Source organism: Anguilla rostrata, chromosome 3 (assembly GCF_018555375.3).
Source record: "Anguilla rostrata isolate EN2019 chromosome 3, ASM1855537v3, whole genome shotgun sequence".
Lineage (NCBI taxonomy): Eukaryota > Metazoa > Chordata > Actinopteri > Anguilliformes > Anguillidae > Anguilla > Anguilla rostrata.
Genome location: NC_057935.1, coordinates 54,990,487 through 55,013,112, shown reverse-complemented (window position 1 = coordinate 55,013,112; position 22,626 = coordinate 54,990,487). Strand labels below are relative to the sequence as shown.

Below are 22,626 nucleotides of genomic sequence, written 5' to 3'. Positions count from 1 at the left end.
TAAATCAGAGTTGTTTAAAATAGGTGGCACAGTTATTTTCCCTCCATTCCTATAGTGGTCTGATGAGGAGGAAAAAATACTTGTACACAAACAAAATGAGCAAAGCCCATTAGTCAGAGACAACGGGGAGACTCACCCACACAATCACTCTATAGAGACATAACCACAGCCACCACCCCCTACATGTTGATTTGACATGGTTTATCCCTCCATTCTCAATGTTCCCACATGATGACATTCCCTCATCTAGACCATTGGTCCATAAATGTTGTGTAGTTGGGATACTAGAAAGGTTGAGGTATTTTATGTCAATGTAATTTCCCTTTGGGGGATTAAATTAAAGACGTGTCTGTCTGACTATCTATCTATCTATTTATCTATCTATATAGCCCGGAATGATCATTGAAGCCTCTTCACCAATGCAAAAGAATCTGACACTGATGGCTACCTGATAATTCAGCTCAAGCTGAATGATTCCCCACCTCACACCTGCAGCCAGTCTCCCAGAGTCTTTTTCCTCAGGAAGAGATTTCAATCATATTGATTTACTCCTGTATAAAACCGTTAGTTTTGTCCGGGACACTTTTTCAGAGAAGAACGTAGGGCTGTAACATGATGTTTGTTCAGAGCTGGATAGGATGTCTAACATACAAACGAGACCATCGATTGTAGGTCTGAATGACTTTCTAATGACTCTGATTCACTTTGTGTAACTTGCATTTGACAGTCATTAGGAGATTATGACTTTTGGGATTTTCATTTATCACCTGTGTACATAAGATGACACCTTATCTCTTTTACCTTCATTTGACTTCTATGCTCAAATAACTGGTGGGTGCCCACATACATTATTATGCTTCATGTATTTGCTTTTCAAGGGCAGTCAACACAGTTTGCATTTTACGGTACTGATGCAGATAAAGCGCCTTATTGTTTCATACAGAAAACCATAAACATTTGGTTCCAGTTCCATTCCAGCTACACCACACTACTGTTCACATGTAACTCATGTCTTTCAATATTTATCTTATAAGTTAAAATGATTTACACTGGAAAAATTGTCTCCAAAAATCCAACTAGAGCATTTGTATATGTATTGGTATAATTAACCAATCAAAATACAAACCCTTGCACTCACCTTCTTCAGTGAAACTATACCTTTACAAAACAACTTTTAAATAACATTTTTATATACAATCTGAAACTGTACACCTAAGATTCTGTACAAGAACAAACCGGTTTTCCTTCACAAGCGTTTTTAAATGTGGTAGCGCTAATGCTGCATTAAGCATGTTTCCTTCACACTGTCCCATGATCCCATGAGCACATTTAAATTGCTCCAGTGCACCAGTCGCTCCCTCATTGCATTTGTTCACATATAGCCATGGACTTTAAAAGCTTGCATATGCACTACAACTGCTGCAATGTTCTCACAGGACTTCCAGCATTTTGGCTTATTGCAGAGCTGCAACCAGTATTTAAAAATGAGGCAGCCCTGCTACTCACAAGTTTAAACTCAAGTTCCTAATTTGTTTCTGCACAAAGAATTAAGTGTCCTTTATCTTTCATTCACAGCTGTCTGCACGTGTCTTTATTTTGGCTCATACTGAATACTTCAGTGTCTGTTTACAGGTTTTTGCATGTGACTGTGAGGTTGCATGTGGTATTTCCCATCTCTGCCTGGCTGCTTGTGTGTCTGTTTGCCTGCCTGCCTGCCTGCCTGCCTGTCTGTCTGTTTATCTGTCTGTCCATCTGCCCATATCAGTCTTCATCCTGCATGACCTCTGGGACAGTTCTGGGATGAGTTGTTTGTTGACAGTACGCACATGATGGCCAGGCACACAGGCTTCTTCTTCTACAGTACCTATGCATTTCTTCATCTGCCCATCTGCAGTCAGTCACACCCCCCCCACCACCCCACCCCCCCCCCCACAAACTGGGTCCTGTCACATTCAGTGCATCTGCTCACCAGGTCCCCCATTCTCAGTACGACTCCACTTACACAAGGCAGAGGTTCTATCCAGGGTCCAGGAAGTGGGAGGGTCTCTGAAGAGACTGGGAATGATTTAGAAGTAAGGATTTAATATTTATACGGTTCTTCTCAGGAGAATGGAGCATGACCATGTGAGAGAGGCTTAGCCAGCCGCACACCACTTCGTGTGAAGTCTTCCCACGACATCCAGGCTGCATCCCACACAACACAACGGGCTTCGCTGTATATCTCCTCAGCTGTGACACCAATATAGCTGCCAAGGTAGCTGCAAGGACACTTATGAAACCCAGCCCACTGCAAATGAAACAGCATTCTTATATCATGTAGATAAGAACATGGCAGGCACTCTTGTAGTCAGCCACTTCAGCTCGTTAAATGGATACATACTAGCCATGGCTGGTATCATGTAGGCTGTGTTTCATTATGCGTACTTGCATTCTAGTTAGGACAAAGAGCAAGTACAATGACCATATTGTTTATAAGTGTGTTCTGAACTGCAAATATGCAAATGTGAAATACGTACTAAAATCCTCTGAAGTGCACTTCCATACTTGCACATGACCCAGATTTTCTAGAATGCATAGATGTATAATTGTATGCACTCTTCACTCCCAGAGATCATTGCACTAAACATAGCAACATGCCAGCTATAATTTACCATAGTAACCGTCCTCTAAGTGAAAGAGGAATTTGTTTTCAGCAATAACCATTATAGACGTACCTTTTCGATAGTGAGTTAATGATCCTAATTGTTATTTTTTATTATATATTTCTGGTATTTTAAGTACACTACATTTAGAGAAAATGTTGCCTACTTAACTTTCTCATACAGTGTATTCAACAACTATAATCAATAGTAGGCAAGTGCACTGATTTGGACATAGCCATTGACTCTGATGGTTCTGGGTTTTCCAAGCTCAATGCCAGTAGTCAAGGACATTGTGAGGTGATGTAATGAATTAGATCCATTAGTTCTCCCCATTTCACTGCTCGGAAAAAAACAATGTAACTGTGATGATCATGATTCCAACACAGGGTGAACAGCATGCATTATGAGTCTCTTTCTCTGAGAAACTGTAGTGGACCAAGCCACTTTTGATTCCACAAATCCACTGGCAGATGCTGCAGATTAGATGCAACATGTATTTATTAAGGTCCTGAAACCTGGCAACCCTTCATTTTACTGTGCCTCCCATTCAAGTGTGGATTTACAGTTGGACGTGTCAGAATGGTTCAGCGTTTTTACTAATCTGCACTCTGTTAAGTTAAATCTCATTTCAACTGAAACTGAATGACAGGTCTGAAATGCATAACTGTGTTTTAATTAGAATCTGACTAACAGCTTCCACATCCCACTTCAGGATTATCGGGAATGGGGGAAGGCTGGCTGAGAATGCCCTTCAGCTGGGATCAGTTGGCACACGGCCAAGCTTTGCTTTTCATTTTCATATTTGCCATTAATGTGGCTATGAGATAGGTTTAAGCTTGCATGCATGTGTGTGCATGCATAGGCCTATATGTGTGAGTGAGTGAGATGTGTGTGTGTGTGTGTGTGTGTGTGTGTGTGTGTGAATGTGCATGTGGGTGTTTATGAGTATGAGAGAGCATGTTAATGTGTAAATACATGTGTGCATGCGTGTGCAAGTGCATGTCTGCAGGTCCCAGGGTCCTAGGCAATCTGTACCTGCCTGAATTAGATTGCCATGTGTGTGGGTGTGTCCATCTGTCTGTGTATCTCTCAGAGTGGCATGGGGATCACATGGTGCTCATAACATATCTGTTTGGGCTTAAGTAACATATCTCAAACAGCTGTGATAATGGCAAAGCAGAGTGCTTAATAACCCAATTTAACATGCTCACAATTTACATCCATCCTGCATTAACACTCCCATTACAACAAACACTCCAAATAACCCATCAGCACTGCACTAGCACTCCCATTACAACAAACACTGAAAATTACCCATCAGCACTGCATTAGCACTCCCATTACAACACATTGAAAATTACCCATCAGCACTGCACTAGCACTCCCATTACAACACACTGAAAATTACCCATCAGCACTGTATTAGCACTCCTAAAAAATGCATTAAATGAAATAAAATTGGAATTACCTTTACAATATCATTACAGCAATCATTCAGAAGTACCTGTTAGCATTGCCTCTACTAGAGATTTACTACAGGGAGACAGCAATGAGAAAACAGGAAGAAAATGAGTTAGAGGACAGGGAGGTGAGATGGATGGACAAAGTAGGGAGTCATCAATTTGATGACTTCAAAATAGGTCCCATGAAACTCTTCGCTTTGCCGAACTGACGGATGCATGACATGGGAATAGCATGGTAATACGGAAGAAATACCATGTTATCTCTAGAGCGGCAAGGGAGAAGGATTCATCCAGCGTGGGACCACAGTAATTTCTCACACCTTGTTTCACACCTAAGTGACATATCAGATGATCACAGGCTAGCATTTGGATGTCAAATATGAAAAAAAGCATTTGGTTTGCATCAGAGAAATGCACCCTCTTCAAACATCTTGCTTCTGTTCAAAAAGGTCGGTTTTGTTACCTTCCCCAAGGCTGGTAAAACAGGCAGCTGAAAAGTAAATGTATGAGCCAGAGCAGGCAGTGGTGTTCCGCGGTAGGGAAAGCCAAGGGATGTAGGGGTTAGAGAATTAGATGAGACTTCTGAGCTCTGCTACTCAGCCCCATACTTTAAAGGTGACCTTGTCCAGGAGATGAGATCTTAAACCGAGGTCCCGACTCACCGCGGTCATTAAAGTTCCATTCACACTTATCAGACTAAATGTGGTGCTCTCCCCAGCAACCTGGCTTCTTAGTTTGGCAAGCTAATTATCACCCAGTGTAATAGACAAGTTCGATACTTACGCTCTCAATCAAACCTGATGGTGAGTGCGGCATAGTGAAGGAGCAGGGAGTTGCAAGCCTCCTCAACTGTAAGCATTCTGGGGTTTTTGAAAGATACATGTATGTGACTCATTTGTACAGTCTTTATTCATTCATCCAAATTTGAAATGTAGCACAATTAATGTAAAACAGCATCCAGAGAAAAAGCTTCCAGACTAAAGAATTACATGTAATCCTGGAGAAGAATGTCAAGTACTGTACTTAGATGATCTAGCCAACGCTCAATCTAATCACAGTACATTTTAGGCAATAAGTCAGCAAAATATACATTTCATTATATCGTAAAATGATCACTTTGTATTCCCGTGGCACTTACAAATATGTTTTTGAAATGATACATGCAAAAAAAGATGCAAAAAAGATGATGTGCACACTGATGTTGCAATACCACAATATTTCCCACAAGAGTTTCAGTACAATCTCAAATAGAATGTTGCCTCAAAAGTTAGTGCAGCCTTGCTTTAGGCCTGTGTTGAGAATATTCATGCGAAAAAGAAAGGCCTCATAGGGTCTCTGAAATCTATAGTCAAGAATATTTTAGATTTAGATGATAGTCAGGAATATATCCTCACTATAACCTCACCCTACATTTTACATATTTTTTTACATATTATTTCATGCATGGTTTTGTGCACTTGATTGATCAGCCTCTGCTGACTCTGAACAGGCTGTCAGACATTGTCACAAAAACAGAGCCCTGAGTCACAGCACCATGAGTCACGGCTGTGGGAGTCAATGACTGGGAAGGCTGACCAATTTGTTTTCCACAGCCTCATCACGGCAGTCCCCACCTCCAAGGGTAACAATTCTGTTTGAATCAGATGTTTACTAATCATGGGTTTTCTCTTTGTGTTTATTTATTTGGTAAACATGAGTCCACGTAGAAATTACTGAAGAATTCAGGATGGCTTCAGTATGTAAACTCAGAGCACTGCCTGCTTTCTTTAAAATCTCCCGAAGCGTGTGATTTCTGCTGCCACATCTTCTCACACCGCGGTTTGCAAGTCGAGCTCGTCCAGACGCGAGTCAGAAGACACTTCATGCGAAGATGAACAGGCAAACCTGCAGGTGCCACGTTGACCACCGGAGGCAGCTGGCACGCAATGAGATGTGATCATGTGACTGAAGCCCACCCATCCCAGGGTGACATTTGCGCCAATTGAGTGTCACCATGTGGGGCTTCCAGCTACATTCGCCAATGTTAGGCTCTCGATTCGATGCCAGACTACGGGGCCCATCCATGGATAAGCCACCCAGCAGCCTCATAGTATTCACAGCATCATCATTTCTGTCCCTGCTATTGTTTTTTTCAAAGTATCTGCATTGTTCACACACTATGCATATTCATGAAAATGTGGACCTGAAGACATAACATCCATAGCATGACTAGCAACACAAGCACCAGAACCTCCTGTTACCAACAGGAACCTTCTAGAATAAGGAAATACAAAGGAAGGAAAGGAACGCAGGGGTTGACTATCTAGTTTTTTTAATAGAACATCTGTGATATCACGACCTGACAGATGCCAATGCTACACTGTCATGGGTTTTGCTATAAGTGGAAGATGTTATGCAAGTAATCATACTGTGGATACTGAGACACCTAAATGTTTGCAGATGCAACTCTTAGCTGGGGCATTGCTGTTGATCCAATGAATGTGCTACTTACTTACTCAGTAATTACATCTGACTAATAATATTTTGTAAAAATGTAAGTTATATAATATGTCCTGGCTAATCAAAGAAATAAAAATAAACAACAAAAAGGCATGCACCAAAAAATAGGATAAAAATAGGATTCAACAAGATGACTATTCTCTCCACAAATCCCCATTACGTTTATCAGTCTATCCCAAACTTCATACCAAAATTTCATTTTAACACTCTTAATTCTAAAACTTCAGCATACATATGGAGTAGGAATTGTCCCTGTAGTGACATAAAGCTTTCTCTCAGTGACACAGGCAGATAGGGGGACTGGCTCCTACCTTCCTGCATTTTTATTGGTCAATTGACATTTGTTATATTTCATATTATATAACTTTCATTTACAGCAAACAGGACTTTCATGGGTGATTATGAAGGCTGGGCAATGCCACTCAACCTCTCACGCCATTCCCAGAAGCACCAATAAGCTGGTTATGAAACATTCACTGGAAATATGGGCTCAATTTAAGATAGACTTTGGGTTCAGTCACCCTTACTGCTCTCCCCAATTGCTGTAAACCATCCCTATGCTTCCTATGATACATCCACAGAAAAAGCTTGAAATGTTTTAAAGATTGTTCATAGCCAATTTCAACAAATAACCGAATTACCCCAAAAATATTCCTGTTGTTTTTGTGTGAAAAAAAAAATACATGAAAATCTATTTTTAAAAAGAAAGATAGGGGAAAACAAAAAATAATAATAATTGACTGTGGCCAGAAAAATACACAATCCTTTAAAAATACACTCTATAAATTGAAATAGTCCTGTTTCTGGGCACATATTTGCCATTTGCTACATGCTGCTCAACTAACACTGCTGACTAACTTTTTAACGCTGCTCAGAAAGCAGTTGCCTCCTGTACGGTTAATAATGAGCATGCTCATTATCATGACCACCGGCCATAGAATGTGTGTGTGTGTGTGCACACATGTGTACATGTGTGTACATTGCGTGTGCACACATGCATGCATACATGCATGTCTGTATGTGTGTGCATGCATGTATGCATGCGTGCATGAGTGTGAGCATGTGTGCATGCACGCATGCATGTGTGTGTATGTGTGTGCATGCATGCCTGCAGGCATGCGTGTGTGTGTATCACAGGTCTAATCAAGTGTGTTTAAGTGTGTTTGAGTGCATGCATGTTTGAGTCAGCATGAATGTTTTCCTTGTTCATTTCTGATAATGAAGCAGAGGACATCTTGATCTGGGCAGCTCAAATTTGGTCCCTTCCATCCACCTTACCTCATCTTCCCCCCCTCCCTCACCTTGCTTCAGCAGGCCAGGGCTCCTTGGCAACTGTTGCTTGGCAACCAGGAGGCAAGCCCTCCTTGGAGAAGCGAATCATTAGTAAAACCTTTTCACAGGATCCAGGGTTCCGATGCAAGGACGTGGTAAAACAGCAAGCCTCTATTTCTCGATTTAACAAAACTAAGCAGCTGCTCTCAAGATTGAGGAACCAACTCACACGTCTTTGAGATCTGTGCTTCTGTTAGTTCTCCATATTTATTTTCTGACTGAGTTAAATAGCAGCAATGCAAGCCTCAGATTCAGACTGTCATTGTCATTCTGGTCAGGAGAAGGGAAACACCCCTTAATTCCCGATCAGACTGCATTTCGCCTCCAGACCCCGGTGGCGAACCATGCCAGTTTTCCTTATGGGAATTCGGGAATGCAGGTCAGAACCGCTCACCGAACAGCCAGCAGCAAATCAATCCGAGAGAAGCTGACACAATCAAGGACACACCCATGTAATGAAAAAGAGAGGAGCTTTCATTGGTTCATTGTTATTGTTCCCCATTTTTCCCTTACACATTTCCCTTATCGTTTTTTCCCTTATATTCTTCCACAGTCTGTACATGAAAAAGAAATACAAGACACCATTTTGTAGCAGCCTAGGTCTCACTCCATGGAATAGATGTCCTTCTAATAAATGTTGTTTGTAAATGTGGATCAGGGGAGAGACATTAAAATGCATGGGTAGCTGCACTTGCACTCTATTTTGCAAATAAATGTTGAGTTGGTTGCAACATGAGTTCTTAAAGTGCTAAACAAATAATTGTGCAGTGTGCATTAAGACCATTAACATCATAACGACAGCAGCATTGTTAAAGATTTGCAATGAAAAAGATCAGGGCTAAAACATAGAGATTTGAATTGCCCTTCTACTTTGATCACCTCTGCAATACATTCAATGAGGAAAAAGTCAAATTCACCATCTCATCACATGTACACACAGTTGTTCTGGATGCACTGAGACATTTTCATCACAATAATAACATTAAGGTTTCAAGAAATTTTACAAAAGATGGAGAGTGATCAATATTATCTTTCCCCACAGCCTCATGTCTTCAAGATTTCAATGGGGTTTTTTTTGCTTGTTTGTTTGTTTTTTTGTTGCTTTTGTTGGATTGTTGCAGGCACAGGAAAAAGAAATACATTTTTGGGTATTGTTACCTCTGAATGCTGACTAGGAAGTTGCAAAGAAAAAAAATTGTCTTAATTTTAGATTAAATCCTGTTTATATCTGCAAACAAAATAGGTCCATATGGCTGTATTACAAAACATAAGCATAATATATTTCAAAATGAAGATCGGTAACATTTTCTAATGATGTTCCCCAACACTTCTTTTCAGCATAGTATATTTACTCCTGCACTTCTTTTCTTTCACATGTCAGTTTCACATTTTCACATACGTGAAAAGAAAATCTCACGTGTATCTGACATTTTCACGTGATTGGCTTGTTTCACATGTGAAAATAGGTCACATGAAATTTGCATGATCACATGTGAATTATATATACCGATCAGCCACAACATTAAAACCACCTACCTAATATTGTGTAGGTCCCCCTCGTGCCGCCGGTGTATGTTCATATGTGACTGACTTTTTCAAATGTGAACTGCAATTTTCACAAGTGAAAACAAAACACGTGACTTGAAATAGCATAGGTTACCTTTTTCTGCTCTCATCTTAAAAGTGGAATTATTTTTACAGATCACATATGTACTCTTCATATGTTGGGTGTTCACTTGTGGTTTTTATCGTGAGGGTCCAAAGCATGTGGTGCCAAGTGTCATGTCTCACCACACCGCTGCTGGTAAGCTGGATGAGCTGGGGATCCCTTCAGACTGAACCCTCCCTAACCCCGTACGAAGCTGCCGCCGATTGCGTATCATTCCCCAGGGTTGCCGGCAACAGTCGCACTGCCAAAGCGGGAATCTGATCCTGGACAGCGGTGCCCATGTATACACTTGAATGAGAATGGTGTTTTAACTGGTTAAGCCACCAGGCACCTCCACAAGCACCTGCATTTTGTATGTTTGTGGTGATATTTAGATCATCCTATTTGTATGCTGACAAAAGACTATAGCCATGATCAAATCCTCACAACATTTGAGTATTTATATACGGTATTTGTAGGTATTTGTCAGAAGGTGGGTACAGCACAGAAGGCCAAGAAGTCAACAAATCATAATGTACGACAGCCACAAACATCACTATTCAATGTGAAAACAAGGAAGAAGAGACGGCATACATTTGTCTAGAAATATAAATACAAGTTAATGGATAATGCAGTCAAATCAGACAAATCTCTTTTGCCTTTGTTTTGTCAAACCTCAGAGGCAATCAACCAGAAACAAGCTGTAAGAATGGCTATGAATCTGAGACACTGAAAACACTGGCATTTTCAGGTTTCAAAACTAGAATATAACGTACAATTTCCCTTTAAAAAATAGAAATAATGTACACTCAGACTTATAAAATACTATGGATGTTACTAACAAAGGTGAAAAATGTTTTGCTTCATCCTTGCTGGGTCAAGTTACTATTTTAATTTTCACATTCAATTCACTGACAGATATCTACACATTTATTTGTTATAAATTCAATGACAAGACTATAACACATATGAATACATAAAATTCAGTATGATCTCAATACGATAGTTTGTTATTCATTAGTAGAGGTGCCTGCTAGGTTCACCATTTGTAAAATAAATAAATAAAATAAGCATGCAGAATGGTCTGCTCTAATAGCAGTATTCACCATGCCGCCTATATCAATTGAAGATAATACAATGGAACAGAGATCTTTAGTGCAGAGTGAAGACACACTTCTATGTTCAGTATAATAAGTCCTTTGTTTTCATTCATATAATGTCAAAAATCAAAAAGAAAAGGAGCACTTAATTTAAAAAGCATGTAATGATACTCAAAACACAGTGGTTCAAGAAGTCTGTCAGTAAGGGGAAAAGGAAAGGAAAAGTAAAAACCTGAATAAATGAGTGGAGAAACAACAAATGCAGGTGCTTCCATACAGGTGCACTGCATGATAGAATTAAGAAATTAATTAGCAATGCTCTGTGGCATGTATAAAGATGCTGAGCAGGTCAAGTTGACCTCAATTTTGGATCAAGAGGGCAAGAGGAAAAGATCTATGTGACGTTGAAAGAGGGTTCATTTTTGGGGCACGGATGGCAGGAGCTTCAGTCACAAAGATTGTTCAATTGGCTAGTGTTTCAATAGCAACAGTGACTAAACATCAGCATTTAAATCTATGGGAAAGACATCAGTAGGCTATATAGGGTCAGAAATTGTGGTCAAAAGCATATATTCAATTGAGCACCTTGAGAGATTTTGGGCCTACATGTTAGGCAGTGCTCTCTACCACCATCATCAAAATGAGGGAATATCTTTTGGAAGAATGGTGTTCCACCCCTTCAGTAGAGTTCCAGAGACTTAGAATCTATGCCAAGGTGCATTGAAGCTGTTCTGGTGGCTCGTGGTGGCCCAACACCTTACTAAGACATTTTAAGTTGGTTTTTCCTTTAATTTGCCATCTATATTTGGAACAAAGACATATTTTTTGTTTATTTGGCCTCTGTACTCCACAGTATTAGATTTGTAACCAAATAACGCACATGCAGTTAAAGTGCACTCAGCTTTATTAAATTTATACATTTAGGTTTCATTATGCAGAAAATGCAGCACTTTTTATGCAGGTACAGGTATAAAAGATTTCACAAGGGTGAGGACTTTGGATTTTGGACAGTTTGTTTTGGCCTCCACACTTTGCTCTTATCATCACTCCGATGCAAGTGAATCCTGGTCTCATCTGTCCACAGCATTTTACAGAACTTTGTAGGCTCTTTTAGGTACTGCCTAGCAAACTGTAACCTGGTCATCCTGTTTTCCAGCTATCTAGAGGTTTGCACCTTGCAGCCTCAGCAGTTCTGTTTGTGAAGACTTCTGTGCACAGTAGTCACCGACACATCCACACCTGAAGAGTGTTTCTGATCTCTCGGACAGGTGTTTGGAGTTTTTTTCATTATGGTGAGAATTCTTCGGCCATCAACTATAGAGGCCTACCAAGCCCTTTGCTATTACTGAGCTCACCAGTGAGCTCTTTCTTTGTAATGATGTTCGAAACAGTTGATTTTGGTAAGGCCAAGGTTTGGCCTCTGTCTCTGACTTTTTTTCTTTCTTTTTTTTTACACTCATCAGCCTAATAATGGCTTCGTTGACTTTAATCGGCACAACTCTGATCCTCATGTTGACAAACACCAGTAACAAACTCCAGAGGCAATCAAAAGCATAGAATCAAGACTAGATACTAAAAACTCGCTTTCATCAGCACTAAGGAAGCAATTGAATGCACCTGACTAATCAGAAACACCTGTGAAGCCATTTATCCCAAACATTATGATGCCTGAAATTGGGGGTCTGTGGATAAAGAGTACTGTAACTTCTACATGGTGAAACCGAAATGTATATAGTGTGTGTGAGTGTGTGTGTGTTTTATTCATTCAATTACATTTTATATTGTCAAACTCATGTGCATTATACACAGATATACATGTGATATACATCAGACGTCAGATCATTACAAGAAACAGAAAAATTAAGTATTGCCAATTTTTGAAATCGTGAGGACCAAATCTGCCATGTCTTGAAAATATGTATTAGTGAAGTCATGTCAGTGACACAACAGCTGTGTGAGTGAGGAGGTTTAGGCTACAGATCCAGAGCTCCTTGGGGAAAGGTCAGGAACAGAACTGAGGCAAACTCAAATAGTCAATTTAACAGCAACCGGCACTTTCTTCCATTTCTGTTTATCAAATGTTATTGTCCTCCTTTTACTCTGTTTGATCCTGGCTGTGGTTGTTCAAACGCTCACTTATGGTGAGTGTTGGAACTGGTGAGAAGACCTTACTGCCCTTTAGAGCATTAGCTGTCTGAAGATAGCAGAGATATGGTAAGACATAAACTGCAAAAACACCTTTAGGATATCTCATGAAACATGCCCTCAATTTATTTAGAATTTTCACTTCTGTCCACCCCCCAAACCCCCGCAAACCCCCCAACCCCAACCTGCTTTCAGAAAGATCAGGAAAGAGATCAACTTTTGCACTGAATATGGCTGAAAAATCATGATTGCATTTTCTGAATTGTGCAGGAAGAACACACCACTTTATAAACAACTGCAGTTCTCATTCAGAATGCAATGCTAAGAATTCATTCAGCCGATTTCAGATCCTGGATTTAAAAAATAAATAAATAAATATATATATATCTTTTAATTTGGATGAGACTGAATAAGACTCAAATCCTTTAATTTCCTGGGACTTCTCCAAAGGCAATTCAATCTTTGATACATTATCAATTTCATTCTGCGCCCAGCCTAGTTTCTGATACCGCCGCTCTGTGCTATTCTCATCCCCATCTGACTCCAGTAACGGACGCCAAATTCCTACTCACTTTAGTCTGTGGCACCGCAAAAGAGAATGGGCAGAGGAAAGAAACTGAAAGCAAAACTGGGCAGAACCCAAAGGAGCAGTCAGGATTAATGGAATTCTGGAAGAGGTGGAATTTTGTTAATGGTCCCGTTTGATTCAGCAGGGAAAGAGAGGCGGAGCTTCCGGAACTATGGTATATGCTATGGAGTCAGTGTGCCTCATTAGACTAGACAGCCCACATTTCACACACGTAAATGCACACACAAACTCACACAGTTGTTCACATACTCACACACACTCTTTTACTGCATCACACTCACACATATTTATATAGGCAATCATTGGTTATTTACACAAATACAAACACACACACACACACACACACACACACGCACGCACGCACACACCAATCCTCACAAAAACCTTGTGTGGGCGCTGACAGCTTTCTAATCCCTGCTTAATTAACTGTTTCAAAGAAATAAACAACACTGCAACTTCTCCATTAATCCAGGATGAGTAATCGTCTGTGAACCCCAGCTTCTCATACAGCATGTTTCAATGAGCAAACCACTACAACAACTTAACCGCTTTAACACTACAAACCTTCTGGCAGGTCAGGTACAAGACCCACAGGACAAAGAGAAGCATACAATATAATCAATAACATCTATATAATCACAATCGACTCACATGCTAACCAAGCCAAAACTAACGCTTTGGGAAGTCATTTGCTATAGCCTTGATCTGGATGAAAGGATTTCATCTGAAATTACAGTACAACATTTTGCCTTGTTAAATTAGCTAAATTGCTGAAATGAACTACGGTATTTTGAGCTACTGGCAGAACCACTGACGGAGGGCCTCAGTGGATAATTTGTTGCCGTTCACTCGAGATGTGGCTGCCATGCCTGAGCTGTTTGCGGCATTTCTATGAAAGCTATGGGATGTGGGGCTGGGGGGTGGGGGTTGTGCTGCTACGGTCATATCTGAAAGCGCAGGGAGCCGTGAAGTGAAGTGCAACACTCCATGCTGACGAGGCCCCCGTGCAGCTGAGCTGCGGCTCCAATCTCGCGACGCCTTCAGCGTCTCCAGGACGATGGGCCAGGGATCTGTTGCCACAACGACGATGGCAGCAGCGGCTTCGCGAAGCTCAGAAGTGATGCTGCTTTGGGTTTGAAGTTTTGAGGCGTGTGAGCACCAGGGAGAAATGAAGGGCAGTGAGTCACGCAGCATTCCTCTTCCACCCCCACCCCCTCTGAGAAAAAAATATATATACCGAGCCCAGTTTAATCACAGGCACTCTGGAAACAGAAGGCCCAGAAAGAGGAGAGTCACAGGGAATACAATTCAATTTCCACAGACAAGGGTGTCTCCACGGCTTGCTTCTGTCACACCAGTCTCGCGCCAAATTGAATCTTTACCAGAGGGACAGCCTCTCCTCTCCTCTACTCACCTAGCCAAGGAGGAGGCTTTGCCTTCCTGCCAGAGTCTCCAACTCCCTACCCGGCCCTGCTATCTTGCCTGGGGGACAGGCCTGAAAATTATACTCCATGGGTTCCGGAGTGGCTCTCACCAAAGCAAAGGCTGGGCCCTGAATCAACGGAGCAATTATCTTAGCTAAGACAGCAGCTAACTATGACTACAATAGCAGAACACAAGTGGACATTGGCCTCATCCTACCTGCTCTTATGTTTAGGTTTTCAGGTTGTTGCTGTACTCACATTCATACCAATACTGACATCAGGATCAGAACTTCAGAGGACAACACCAAACTGCATATTTCATGCACCTGAGTGCATTCTCAAGATTGCTCCTTCAGCACCAGACATGATGTCATCTTGACTGCTACACAGGAAGCTCACATCCTTTCCCAATGCCCTTCTGCCATCACGACAGAGTGCACATCAAAGATCCTGCATAGAATATGATGGGCTCACTCTGCATTTCTCATTGAACACTGTTAAAGGCTGTTTGTTTAGCAAGGGATCCTTAACTTAAATAAGTTAAATATTTGTCAAAAAACAGGATGTCTGTGAAAGTAACAGAACCAGTGGGCATATGCCTGCAATGGTATAATCTACAGAATGACAAAAAATCTCTAGCCCAGTCCCCACACTATAGAACCAAAAGTTCAATAATTGGAATAATTGGAACCAGAGTGCGACCAAATATCTGTTTGAGTTGAGTTGAGTTGACACTGGACATTTTACTGAGCAGTTATGGCTTTCAACATTTTTATGGGTGAGTGAAACTCTAACTTGAATGGCACATTCATTTTCTGATGGCAAGTTTGACCACTGGGTTTCAGAATAGATATTCAAGGTAGTTACTGACTTCAAGTGACATCGGGCTTTACTGTACGTTGTGTATCTCCCCAGAGTATTTTAATTTTTGATGCTATCCCATGTTGGTAATTCCATGTTTGAATTCCTCACTGTGAAGTCCTTGTACATCATACATAATACAGTGCCAGTGTTTATATATACTGAGATATTGAGTAATTGAAATTTTAATCCCAAAATCTATTTTGCATTTGGAAACAACCTGTCACTCATCAACAAATAAGTGAATACGTGTGTTTTCACAGTCCAGAGTGACTGTATTTATTCAGTCATTCAGTATTTATTCAGAGTGAATGTATTTATTCAGACTGTATTTATTCATCCACACATCATGATGGACTTTTTGCTGAAATAGATATGTGACACTTAACTTTGATTATTAATTCTGATTTAACAATTGTAGGGTCAAAGTCAAAGACTCATAAGACTATGTGTACCCTGATGGTGTACCACTTTTTATAAAACAAATTAATAAAAGGGCAATGTTTAACTTTTTCTAATGGTATGATTACATAAGCAAGTCATCAAACATTATGCAGAAACAAGATAATTAAGGGAGTTTTCACTGCTGTTAAACTCAGAAAAGGGTCTTTTTTGACCCAAGCAAAGCACAAAAAGTTCATTTTTGAGTGTAGCTATGAGGTCTGTCTGTTCTTTTTTAATAATATGAATAACTGTGCAGCTGCTTTTGTGTTAATTGTTCAACTGGAAAAAACACATATATTGTACATGTTATAAATGTCTTATAAATATGGTGTTGAATACTATTACCATGATAGAATGGGTGAAATTGTTACTTTTTTAGATGAAAAAAAAAACATTTCTATGTTTTACATTTTTTTCGAATTTGCAGAAAAAAAATTTAGCAGCTGAATTGACAGCATTAACATAAACCATGCTTAAGTCTCAAAATACTGAAGTTTAAAAAAAAAATAATTCACACAAAAACTAGTTTGGAACTTCAAAGTGCAGTTGGAACCTAGATAGAATTGATTGTATGGAGAGAATTTTTACATTCAGATATAACTATCCAAACTCACATTAAATCCCTCTCTTGCATGGCATAGATATAAATGGAAATAGATACTCAAACCAAACACGCTGTAGCAGCAGGCACAAAAGTCTGAATCAGTGCCAGAGATCCAGTATCAAAACACTGCAAGTGGTCCACAACACACATTAACACCATAAGTCTTAAATCCACACACCAGCTGGTGCCATTAACGATATCTATCTGCAACCAATTTGGATGTCTGTGTCCAGCGAACAGACTTATTCAGCAAGATATTTCTTTGTGGGCTCCTGAGTAGTTAATTCCCTAAAGGCACTTGCCACAAACCTAGTTGTCTACACATGGCAGGCTTTTAGACTGGGCTATGAGTAATATTTTTAGTAGAGGCTTGTAGGCCTGTGTGGTCTAGCTAACTGACGTCTCTGTAAGCCCCATGACATATCTGACAATCGCCATACCAAACTATCCAGTAATACAAATTCAGCTCATCAAGACACATGTCATGTGGATACTATCATTCTGTGTTGCCCTGGTATTCAATGGCAGAACTTTAATGGGAAGTATTATACACCAGCATGCCTTTCTGCACTATTTAAAATACAAGGTAAACTACTGTGCCAATGCCAAACATATGTATACAGAACAGGTAAGTACCATCTCTACTCATTCCTGACATGGTACAGTATTTATCAAATGCAACAGAATTTTAGTCAGGTTTTCTTGACATATTTCGCTCTTACTTGTGGTCAGAAATGGCATGTAGACCCAATATCAACCATCATATTATTTTTAAAGGTTTGGTAAATAATGTCTCATCTTTAATCGTAGGCCTAATGGCAAAAGAGTAGTGGAGGGACGGTGCAGATCATTGACGTAGTCGTTCTCGTGCGGGCTTACTGTAATAAGAAATGTCATGCACACGCTGTTACTCACGCTGTTAGTTTGACCGGATTCAGGCAAGCGCCTAATTTTATAATAGCCTACGTATCTTGTCCGGACACGAGACAGCCTGAGCGTGTGCGCGCGCATTTATTAGTCCTAATCTTTCCCCTTCGTGAAGTAATCTGTATCACATTGAGGCCGCGGTTCCCGCCAAGTCCACGCGCGTGAGAACTAGCACTGATCAGTAATTCCCCCCAAAATGCGTATCTCTGTGCTGTCCATGGTGCTAGTCTTTAAAGCTATTGAAAACTGCAACAGCGCCAAGACGGGGAGCCAGAGAAAGAAAGAAGAGCGATTGTGCGTGAGGGAGACCGTAACATGTATGAGAGAACGGTGTGTGTGGTGTGTGTGTGTGTTGGGGGGGCACACTGATGACCGTTAGCAAGGTTAAAAATGTAAATCTTCTGGCATGACTGCAAACTTACCCTAAACCTAAGTCACTATGTAAGCGCACCTAGTCGATACATTAACCTGCGGAGTTCACTGACAACAAAAAATATACCGAAATTTATACCTTTTGATCCGTGCATCCAGACAGACCATACGTTCATAAGGATGACAGTCACATCAAATCATGCGTTTCAGAATTGATCAGATACATGTACACTGGTATAACCTGGTGCATATACCTTGCATTAGCTACATTTTTTTAACGCATTGGCTACCTTGATGATTTATATCCGCACAACCACAAATGCCAAATGTAGAAGGCGTACTGTGCACAGACATTCCTTACGTTCGCTGCAATTTTGACAAATTCCCACGAGCGAGAATTTCGGGAAGGGAAACATGAACATGCTTACCTTTCATCCAATCCAGGACCTGCTTGGGTGTCCATTTACTTATAGGCTCCATCACGAGTGCCATAATCGATGTTACTGTATCTTCTGAATTCACGCCAAAGGAAACGTATGGGTTATTTCGCGATGAAAAACGTATCACCACAAGGACACATAGAATCGTAAAATATGGGTTAATCTGAAACTGTTGTTCAAAGCATGGCTGTTCGCATGTTTTGTGGAGAGGATGCGGTGGTGCAATCCATGCGCACACGCACGCTTTCTCTATTTCGTCCGTATCTCTCTCTCTCAGCTGCTCACTCCCCTGATGCCAGCCGACCCTCGCAGTAGTACTGTGGAGTAGAGAGATTACTGTGAACGAGCAAGTCTAGCATTCCCTCCTCCTCCCTCTCCTGCACGCCGCAGCATCACACCACGGGCCGCTGTACGCGAGACACGGGGAATGGTGCAATACTAAACATTGTAGTCCACTGGCAGCTCAAAGAGTGACGCAAAAGCAAAAAACCCATCACGAGAAAAGAAAGTGCAGTATACGTCACATAAAAGAGGGTATCACACCTTGAATGAGACAATAGCAGACCTTCACAGCAGTGCTATCTCATTTGGCAATGTAATAGATGTTGTAGCAAACACGACATATAAAATGTAAAGCATGACTTAAATACGTTTTAATGAATTATTCTAAGATGACTTGTGCTGTTTTAGTATTTCACCTAATCTAATACCGACCTGCATTTTATTATTTAAATAATGTTGCAATAAATAAAATATTCACACGGTTGGTTCCACTGGATAGTATTTCCATACACAATATTAATAGCCCCAGATCATGCAATATCTTAACCCAACATGTAAGCACTCAAAATATATCAGTCACAAAGGTGAATTACAGGACACATTTCAGCCTATTTCACTACATTTCTTATTCAAAAATTAAACAGGGTGCAAATCTACGGTAAAAATCAATGCTGGAACCTTAAGATAACGTCTTCCAGTACAGAGCAGAGCAGAGCATCGCGGAAAGAAAGAATTGCCTACATAACAGGGATGAACTACGACAGGCAACGTGCCTTTTCCTATATCATTGCAGTTTTACCATTAAACGGAGTGAACGGGAGCATAAAATATTGCACCAATAATAGAAAAGATCTTGTTGTGCAATAATTTTCCGGCATGCATATATTGCCAAGAGGGGGAACAACGTGAGACATAGACATATATCACACTTCCTCACACCAATAATGAAAAATGGTCGGATAAACACGGACAGTAACTGCCAGCGACCCCTGCCGTTACATCGTGTAAATTCAGCTCAATGGTGACGTATTACATTAAAGACGTCTCTGCTTGGTGTTCTTTGCACTGTTTCTGTCGGTGTAATCATGAACTGCAAAACCTGACAATTATATTTACAGAATGGACTACATTACCTGACAGACATGAGTAAATAAAATATTACATGTAATTATTGGACACATGTTCATGTATGACTGAATTGACTGATGGATGGGATGAATTGCTGTTATTATTATTATTATTATTATTATTATTATTATTATTATTATATTGCCATACATTTTCATTGGTTTCAAAATCTTCGGGATTACTGCAATAGGCTTAGTGTCCATTACTCATCCGCCACAACCAAATCATTTGAGAAAAGTAAGATAAGAGAAAAGTAAGGTCATCACATAATATTTCAACACACGCCTTGCTTAATACATGTCTTATACAGACAGCAAGTGCTCTGGTGAGGCTACTGCTACCCTGCTAGCTATGAGAAGACCAGTGAATGACTCAGCAGGTAGAGTGCTGTCTCTAATATACAACACAAGCTGAACATTGAAATAACGCTGTGCAGTAGGTTTATGCCAATCTAAGTGCTCTGCAAGTACTTTTCTAACACCATGTACCAAACGAAAACAAATTTTGGGAAGTCTTGCATAGTTTTTATTGTTGCCTAACAACTGGTATGGTTTAAATTAACAGGTTATTAACCAGTCCTTTATTCAGTTTTGTTTACCTATTTTATCAGTTCATAATTAATTTTTTTGTTATTATCAGAGGAGTCACTCCTTTTTCTTGTCACTCTACACATACTGCTGTTCTACACACATTTTAACATTTTACAGTCTTACTGTAAAATGAATTCTTACAGAATAATTACAAGTCCAAGCATATAAAAAATCAATATGTAAACTCCTATGCAATTACTTATGGCAAATTAAAGTGCAATTATATCATAAACTGGCACATGTTAATTCTGTAAAAAAAAATTTAAAAAGGGTTGCAATTAAAATAATATTCCTGTGGTGTTTTTATTTTCAATAACACCCACGCATCCTGCAGAAAGCAACAAAATGCTATTTACAACACCAAATTTTTAAAATACTAATTCTGAGTATTTTCCTTAACTAAGTAAACAAATTAAGCAAGTGTTCAAACATTTCTTTTTAGTTTCTTACCAAGTATTAATTATGTTCTGAAAATACTCCTGCTCATAAAATAGGGAACATTGGTGGTGATGGTGATCATGGTGGTGGTGGTGGTGGTGGGGGATTTGCAACGAATAAAGAAAACAGCATTGCGGTTCTGCGTGTCTGTGCCATCGTCATATTTCTGGGGTGAATACTTTCACATTATTTCACTGAAAGTGTTTCAGATATATCAAAACTTCCAACTACTTTAAATTAGCATCATACACAGATCAGTCTGAGAAGATGCACAGCAGCTACAACAGATTTACTGGATTATCATATTGAGGATCAGTTATTGCTTTTTTCCATTATCAATAATTCAGATGCAATAATTCCACTGTTGCTGCTAGTGTTTCTATCCTCTGCTATTTGATAAAACTACTAATAATACTGGATTTTATGCTTTAGTGTGTTAACACTGGCAATTCACATACAATATAGCTTTTTCTTATTTATTGTTTATTTTGAATTGTTTATTCATGAACGGAATAAAATGTTTTTATTTCACAACATCTTCATTTCATATTGTTATACTGGTATGATATATACATATAATTATATGTATTATTGATTTGCTTGTTGTAATCTAAAAAAAGGTTCTGAAATGAAATTGACTTTTAAATACTGTGACTTTGTTCTGCTCAGAATGGCTCTTGTGATTGCGGATGTATTTATACTTAAGTGAGATTCTTTGGAGACATATTGTGTCCTGTACTATTCTCAATCGCGATTATATCCACATTAAACAAGACGGCATGGAATGAAAGCAACATCAAGCAGAGAACTTGTGAGCACAAGAGGATACAAACACAAATTTTTTTTGACATTTGGAAATGCATGCACGCACTTCCAAACGTATGTGCCACTATATGTATTTGTTTATTCCACAATTAGGCCCATGCATCACAACCTTAGCAAGCAGACCACCCACGCCTGTCAGGCATTTACCATGTCAACAATGCAAGGTCCAAAGCCTGTGGTGTCCAGAGGTAGCCAGAGGTGTGCACTGACCTGCAATGTCCAATCAGGAAACACCAAACTATGCAGGAAAGCAGACGTCCTGTACACTGCTAGAATGCGGTTTAGGGGCAACACTTCACATTAATAAATAGTTAGATGATTTCATAGAAATTAATACACAAAACTACACAAAGGAGAAGTTTATTAATTGATGTACTGTCCCCTGTTTGAAAATGATATGTTGTCAGACATCACCTTGAAATTATGTTAGACCTTTTTTTTTTTAAATAGCACAAAAATAATCATCTCCATTTGATAGACAAATGCTATAAAGCCAATGCTGAAGAAAATGATTCATTCGACAAAACTACAATTTTACTTCAATTTGTTACACCTATTTTTTTTTTTTTTTAGGTTTCTCAGCTGAAACTTTTTAGTCTCATTCAAATTAACTTAAAAAATATTTAACTGAGAAAACCCAAAAAATCTAGGCGTAACAAACTGAAGTGAAAAATCTTTGGTGTCCAATGAAACATTTTTTTTTCAGCGAATGCTAACACAGTACATTTAGTGTTGCAACCCAGAAATGTAAGTACAACCAGTTTGGTCTTTTGCTGTTTAGCTGTGGTATAGGAAGTAGGGGTATCTATTTTTATAATAAAAGGAACCACAGGTTCCTCACACTCTTCTTGTAAGACAGACCTTTTCCATGGC

At 39.7% G+C, this 22,626-nt stretch overlaps 1 protein-coding gene across 5 annotated transcripts in view; it reads right to left on the bottom strand.

The window, feature by feature from the left end:
- The window catches only part of LOC135251186 (connector enhancer of kinase suppressor of ras 2-like), an 81,605-nt gene extending 61,633 nt beyond the window's left edge, over positions 1 to 19,972 (bottom strand). For 3 of the 5 annotated variants that reach the window (XM_064328347.1, XM_064328348.1, XM_064328351.1), the window contains exon 1: positions 18,479 to 19,971. In XM_064328347.1, coding sequence (XP_064184417.1) covers positions 18,479 to 18,542 — 64 coding nt within the window. In that variant the 5' untranslated portion in view covers positions 18,543 to 19,971. Of the gene's footprint in view, positions 1 to 18,478 lie in introns of all 5 variants that reach the window. The other 2 variants (XM_064328350.1, XM_064328349.1) reach the window with 2 other exon arrangements.
- Between the last annotated feature and the right edge of the window lie 2,654 nt (positions 19,973 to 22,626).